Here is a 7,935-nt window from a genome sequence, read left to right on the forward strand (position 1 = left end):
TCTATATATTGCTTTCCCTCCCCCCTCTTTCTAATCCTGGAATTGTGACTATAGGCTTTACCTTTTTTGTCTACTCTGACTCGGCTCTTTGCATTCCGTTGGGTTTGTGTGCGCTGACAAGCTTCCATCATTACTTCCCAAAGCAAAACGGACTTTTTAGCGCTTGCCTCTCGGACTCTCCAGAGGAAGAGGATCGTCGCCTCCGTAGTTGGCGTCGTCATGGTCCTGGCTCTAATCATCGCCATCCCCTTGCTGGTCCAAACGTCGAGGACCGACGCGCACTACGAGATGATGGGCACGTGCCGAATGATCTGCGATCCGTACAACCCCAAGCCGAGCGCCAAGGCTCTGGAGGTCATGCAGGACCTGAGCGCCGCCATCCCCTCCCCGGCGTTTGTTCAAGGAACTAAAGGCGAGCCGGGGCGGCCGGGGAAACCCGGGCCGAGAGGTCCTCCGGGCGAACCGGGTCCGCCCGGTCCGAGGGGGCCACCGGGAGACAGAGGGGACGCCGGGAGGCCCGGTTACACCGGCGTAACGGCGGCGGGCACGGCGCAGACGGAGACCGGCGGCGCCGCGGGGGAGCTTGGCGCCGCGGTAGCCGCGACCAAGATAGCGTTTTATGTGGGTCTCAAAAACCCCCACGAGGGATACGAGGTGCTGAGGTTCGACGACGTCGTCACGAACCTGGGGAACCACTACGACCCAACGACCGGCAAGTTCACCTGCCAATTGTCTGGGATTTATTACTTCACCTATCATGTGCTGATGCGTGGAGGCGACGGGACCAGCATGTGGGCAGATTTATGCAAAAATGGACAGGTAAATTATGTTTAATTGTGTAAAAAAAAAAAAAAATGAAAAGAAAACTGTAACTCGGCTCCCGGCTTCCCATTGCGTAAAATACAGTCGCTTCGAGCGCAATTACGCACCGCGAGCCTTCGCTTCTTCTGGACGGCATCCGAAGCGGTTTGATTTAATTTTATTTATTTTTTAGTTCAGTAGGCTATAATAATATGGAATAAATATGCCTGCTGAAGCTGATCCATGGCACTCGCCTTTAAATTACGGTTGGTAATGGTATTGGTATATAACTTATTTCCAACTCAAGATTTAGGGACAACAAAGTGGATTGTTCTCGCAAGTGCAGAAGCCCGAAACCCACTATGTTTAAGACAATGGTTTTCAACCAGTGGTCCGGGGATGGGGACCACCACTGCATGGCTCTTGAGGGGGTTCCAGGTGGTCCAAAGCTAAATGGAGAGTTGGTATAGCCTTAATAGATCCCTATTCGATCTTAACTCGAGCGTAACATGAAGCCGCTCATTTTACGCTCTCAAAAGTAAAATTATTGTTAAAGATTTGCATTACATGCAATTTAAAATAATTCTTCACAATTTAGAAGAATTGTTGTTTTGATCAACGTTTGCCTTATGTCTCCTAATGTTACTAGCACATGCATACAGTATGGAATTGTGGACAAAATCTTATCCAACGACAACTTATTCTTTAGTTTGGGGTCTGAAAGGCCCTGAAGCTCATCAAATTGGTGGTCAGTGGCTCAAATACTGAGAAAAGAATGGACCCTGATATGAAAAAGGTTGAAAATCCCTGATCTAAGATAAAGTTATTGAGCACACAACATTCATTGGCTCTTCTTCCCTTCATCACTTGCAGGTGCGCGCCAGTGCGATAGCCCAGGACGCCGATCAGAACTATGACTATGCCAGCAACAGCGCCGTCCTTCACCTGGACTCCGGGGACGAGATTTATGTAAAACTGGACGGTGGCAAGGCGCACGGTGGCAACAACAACAAGTACAGCACCTTTTCCGGTTTCATTTTGTACCCGGACTAATAGGACCCCTATGAGAACCTCCTATAACCCAAACCCCCCCCTCCGTTCTCCCCAGAACTGGCCGGCGCAGAGATAGAGACTTAAAAAATGCGCTGTTCGTCATTCGACTATAGCCTATCATTATTCAAGAACCAAGAGGTTTTATGTGCAGTGAAATTATGGTATACAGAGCGATATGGGTTACTTTCGGTGCGTGTTTCAGTTTATCTTTCGTATAGAGTTGCACCAGGTGCCAACACCACATTATGCCATATTGACCATGCACTCCTCCCATATACAGAGGACGGCACCATGTGATGTGATGCAACGTTTTATTTGATTTCAAGTGTGTCTGTTGAGAATATATTCCAAAATATATAGCCTACACTATACAGTATAGGCCTAGCCTATATAGTTATGTATCTATGCTACTTGTGTAGGGCAGGCTATATATATGTATAATAATTTTAAAAAAACGACAACGACCAACGAAAGTACAGTATATGGCTATATAGGAAATACGTATTGTCCCTCCAGAGTGTTATACGCAAGAGGATGTTTGTTTCTTCGTATCCCGGTATACAGTACGTTGATGAATCATTTCAATAAATTATGTTTTATAAGTCTGTGTGTATATACGTCTGTCGTCTATAGGCCCCTGAACCCCTGAATTTCATTGCCATTTTTTATGACTCCTATATAGCTGTGAGCTGTATAAACCTGTCCTGATATCAAACTGATTTAAGGGCCAGACTTTTCCTAATTGACTATTAGATTATATCTGTATTATCATATCTCCTCTTACCATGCACAATGAGCTGGGTGCTACCATGCAGTATACTATACTCTCTCTCTCTCTCTCTCTCTCTCTCTCTCTCTCTCTCTCTCTCTCTCTCTCTCTCTCTCTCTCTCTCTGGTAGCCTATAGTATAGGCTATATACAATTTAATTTTGTAGACTTAACTTAGGTATTATACAAGATAGGCTATTGTGTGCTATGAATCTCACAGTATATCTCATAGCTATACGCGCGCCCAGGTGGATGTCTTTGCCATTCATGCCTGCATGCATAACTTTAGTCTTGCCGGCGACATCTATTCACGGCCTATTAGTATTAAAATAGCATTGGTCTGGTCTGACTATAACTGCCTCGCCGTTTTATTAGAGCGTCGCATTAATTAAGTCCCATCAATTAAGTCAACAGCCAAGGGTATCGTCACACCCTATTATGGTGCAACATCCGTGCTTAATGGATAACCCTAACGGCTGCAGCGACACCGACAGCATGTCAAGCACGCATTAAGATCCTTAACGCATGCCCCCTCACACCCCCCACGGGTAAACATTTGTCATTCATCAAGCACGTTGTTCTCGAGTCGCTGAACTGCACCTGTCGTTTCACGTTTGCGCAGGTGTTTGCTGTTGATGGTAAACACATTAAAGTATTGATCTTGATCGGGCGACATGGTATAGGGACAAACAACCGAGATAAATAAATATGCCTGTTTTGGTCCTGTCCTTGTCACCCACAGTCCGAAAACAGAGGGGGATTCTGGCTTTGAACCCTTTTCTGATAAGAACTTGTGCATGGTCGGTTTAGAGACTTCAATGCCAAGATCACATTTTTACCACACCGAATGGAAAATAAAACTTCTGATCTTCGGATTGAATTTAAAAACCCGCTGCTATGCTGCGCTCTATAGAGTGCAGCACCACGGACAGCGGCCTCCCGTCACACGGCCACACGTCAGCACCACGGACAGAGGCATCTATGGCGCTCCAAACATGTTCCCACCGTCGCCTTAAGGGGGCGCCACGTGAGCGTGCCGTGTGTGTGTGTGTGTGTGTGTGTGTGTGTGTGTGTGTGTGTGTGTGTGTGTGTGTGTGTGTGTGTGTGTGTGTGTGTGTGTGTGTGTGTGTGTAAGTTATGTAAGTTATGTAAGACAAGTCCTGCTTTACTTCCCATACAGCTTGACATTCTTGTCAAAGCCTCACATGTGCAGGAGGGCAGGACAAAGCTGACTGAGGGTTATATTATTTTTGTGTGGATTCAGCCAAAAAACAAATAAGGAACTAACTCAGTATATCTGTATTTATGTTTCTATTTGCAAAAATGTTTTTGGAGATAGGTTGGGAATTGAGAAGTCATTGAGTAAAGAAACGAAACGGAAAGACTTTTGGCATTAAGCTACCCAAGTAGCTATATTTATTAATATTAATATTATTTATTTGGCATTTGAGCCACGGACCACCATTTGATGACTATTAAGAATATTTTGTTGTCATTGGATAAGATTTTGTCCACAATTCTATGCTGTATTGATGTTGGTACCATTAGGAGCGATAACAGGCAAACGTTCATCAAAATAACAATTCTTCTACAGTCTCTAATTGTGTAGTAGGACAACTTTAGTTTTTTTCAACCAAGGTTCATGTTTTAGGTTGTTAAAAGATGAGTGTTCATTTTTTCATTTGCTGCTTTCTTTCGTTTTAGGGATTTTTACAGGGGGGCGGGGGCATTTGAACATGGGGCTAAATAATTTTTAAATTATTTACTATAGTCCTACTAGACCCCAAGAAATTACATCTGGCCACAATAGATCACAGGATCTACTGAAGTGAAGGAGGCCTACTAGGGGGAAGCCACACTGCATGTGTCATAGGCTCAATATGTCAATTTGACACATTCAGAAGATCCCATAAAATCCCTAAAACAAAAGAAAGCAGCAAATGAAAAAAGAAAAATACACTCACCTTTTACTTTCTCTAATAACAAGATAAAACATGAACCTTGGTTCAAGCAATGCAGATGTTTAGCAATAATTTAACTCTTAAGAGCATGAACATTGCACTCTCAAAAGTTTAAGATATAAGGATCAATTTGATTACTATAACTCACCAATCACCATCCTTTAGCTGGGGACCACCTGGAACGCCCTCAAGGACGGCTGTAAAAGGTACTGTAAAATGACTATAGTTGCTGTGTTGTAGTTCCTGTTGTTGAACTCAGGGCTTCCCAAACTTTTCCATGCCAAGGACCCTATACACAATTTTCTTCCCGTTTCCAATTGCCGCCCCTGGGCCTACATCCCCCACTCTGAAAACCACTGGCTTAATTAACTACTACTACTATAATAGTGTGTTCCAGTTTGTTCTGGTGACCTATGCACTGACACAGCTAAGTTGTTTTATCTGTCCTCAGGCCTAAAGCTCACACTGACACGACTACACAGTGGAATCCTGAGTATCAATTTAGCTCCCAGAGTGTACCAAGTGGGACGAGCATGAGTAAAAACAGAACATAATTACCAGTAAAGCTATCAATATTGCAATGCAGAAATACTCCGTTACAAGTAAAAGTCCACAATTTAAAATGCACTTGAGTAAAAGTACAAAAGTATTGGCATCAAAATCTACTTAAAGTACAAAAAGTAAAGGGTGTGGGTTAACGTGATTATTGCCACGACAGTGATGCGGTCAGGATCGAGACGAAGTCGAGTTCCGCAAGCATCACTGAAGTGGCTAGCTAGCCTAGCCACCGAGTTTGCTCTGGGAGAACAGAGCAGCTGAATTCTTTGTTTTGATTAGGTGGTGAATGGTGCTGGTTTAACCCATGGCTAGAAGGCTGTTTCAACCAATCAGATTGCTTCCTCGAAACGACCTGTGGTATAATAATGGTTAATGCATGTTTTGTAGGTCAAAATCTACAAAGTAGCTATAAGGTTTTCAAATAAATGCAGTGAAGTAAAAGTACAATATTTTGATCTGAGATGTAGTGGAGTAGAAGTAAAAGTATTGGAAATTGGAAATTTCCTTAATATTAATATTAGGCTACTTAATAATAAGTAAAGTACAATACAAATACCCCAAAATGTGCAGTACTTAAGTAAATGTACTTAGTTACTTTACATCATGCACTTCATATACTCAGCAGACTTCCACCCTTCCAAAGACTTCCAAACCCTGTTATATGAATGAAGATAACTTAAACAATTCAATATTTATTTAGGGGTTGGGTGTATGGACGATGGATGGATATGGATGGACCAACGGAAGGACGGATGGCCGGACCGACGTACGGACAAACAGACGGGGAATGATAGAGGCAGATGCATGAATGGAGATGGATCCAATGAGGGGGCAGTGAGGTTATAAACGCATGGCCACAGTGTGTGTTCATCAACCTTTTGACAGGCATAGTGAGCAGGTGCATTGTGGGTACGATACCATCTGTCTTTCTGGATCAAGGAGGAAAGTGAAGTATACACATTCAGTAGGAGCTGCTAGGGTGTATCCTCTGGCATGCACAAAACAAAACAAATCTCTCTGCTCTCTCTTTCTCTCTCTCTCTCTCTCTCTCTTCATCGGGGTGGGGGTATAGCGGGGGGCAAAGGAGGGGAAGTGAACTGCCTGAGACCATAGTTTCAATTCCTTGTGACATCAACATGAACTGTGCTGTAGTGCACTAATCATATATACATACGTAGAGCATGGCCTTTTGTGCTGAATGCTGATGGGATAGGAAGACGATACAAAGCTGAATAGACAGCCAATTCTCCTCCTAACAGTCTGGTGCTGTGGAATTGTGGGTGCTGCTGCTGTTCTTGTGGTTTGTTGTTTTAGTTTTTATTTGTGTACAATTGCCAGCTATAGTAATTGCCTGACTTTATTATTTATTATAGTTAGTCACCAGACTATCGTAATTGCCCAACTTTATTATTTATTTATTCCGTATGTTACCACGACAACGGATAGCAGTGATGTCACAGCAAGTATAAGGTCTACCATAGGAGATTGAGATTCAGAGCGTAGTGAGTAGCAGTAGTAGAGAGAAGTAGCAGTGTAAGAGAGCAGTTCTCAATCCCAGGGCTCAAGGTTCATACAACCTCAGCCTCCCGAGATAATCTATCTGCACAGGTAGACTAGTTCTACCCCAATGTGACCAGACTCTCAGGCTCTCCTATGAGAGATTAATCATCATCATCATACATACAAATTTGGAACATAATCATAACATAACATACATCAAAGCTTTAAATTGTCTGTGCAACCACACTTGCAATTTCCCAAAATTGCACCTTTCCAGTTTTGTTTGTCATCAATGTCTTGTCCATGGGGCCTTAGGGTTATTTCTCGCTAATTTGTCTAAAAGCTCGAAATCTTGCACAGATGTAGCCCAGGGCATGCTCTAATGATTTAGCTATAGGGCGCCTGAGCCAAGGACTGTTTTTCGTACAAAACAAATGCTTGCAATGGATAGTTTGACACGCCAGCATGCTGCATAATAAAATTTAGAAAATGTTGCCTTATATTATAAGTTGTTAATGGTACTCCAACTTTCAGCAGCTGTCACAAAGTTTCCCAGGTATAGCCGGCCCTAGCTAAATCATTAGAGCATGCCCTGGGCTACATGTAAAATTTCGCTCTTTTAGATGAATTAGTGCGAAATGACCCTTTTATCTCCTTACGGCCCTTGACTATTGTAAGATTACTGGTGACTGTCTTGACTGTTTGGTGATGTACGAGACAAGTTCCTGAAAAGGTCCAATACATTGTCAATAAATCAATAAACCACCAGCACTCATTGAGTCATGATGACTCTTAAATTAATACAAAGTGTTTTAATACCTAATAATTTAGTTTACTTTTAAGAGGGTTTGGTGAAAAAGGAACTTAAAAAAAAAAAGTATTGGCCAGCTCACAGCCTAAAAGCCAATCTGCTACAACTAAACCAGATTAAAAAAATGGTCATATAATTACACGATAATATACTTTTTAAGAGCAACAAACAATGCAGGAACAAGGTGCCTGAAAAACAAAGAGTGAAGCCTCAGTGAAACATTGAGGCAGAAATCTCCCTCCCTGTCTGCAGCTGTCTGGCTTCATCAGACTATGGTTGTTTATTGTCCCCTGCACCTGTCTACAATCCTGTCTGCTAAATGAAAGACAACAGTTTTTTATAGCGACTGCACGAGAAAGCAATATATCCGGTTGGCAACCACTGCAGTAAAGATAAAACACTATTGGTGCTCTCCAGATGCTCTTATTTAGCCTGCTTTCAGAAATGAAGGGCCAAGGCAAGGGAGGTGTAGCTATTCTTTAT

At 42.9% G+C, this 7,935-nt stretch overlaps 1 protein-coding gene across 1 annotated transcript; it reads left to right on the forward strand.

Moving 5' to 3' along the window:
* Positions 1-216: 216 nt before the first annotated feature.
* On the forward strand, positions 217-1,854 carry c1ql2 (complement component 1, q subcomponent-like 2; the record flags this gene model as incomplete). Its single annotated transcript, XM_080784995.1, has 2 exons — positions 217-819; positions 1,675-1,854. The coding sequence occupies exons 1-2, from the start codon at positions 220-222 to the stop codon at positions 1,852-1,854; spliced, it is 780 nt and encodes a 259-aa protein (XP_080641121.1). The 5' UTR covers positions 217-219.
* Between the last annotated feature and the right edge of the window lie 6,081 nt (positions 1,855-7,935).

The sequence above is a fragment of the Protomyctophum bolini genome (assembly GCF_963924005.1).
Source record: "Protomyctophum bolini genome assembly, chromosome: 16".
NCBI lineage: Eukaryota > Metazoa > Chordata > Actinopteri > Myctophiformes > Myctophidae > Protomyctophum > Protomyctophum bolini.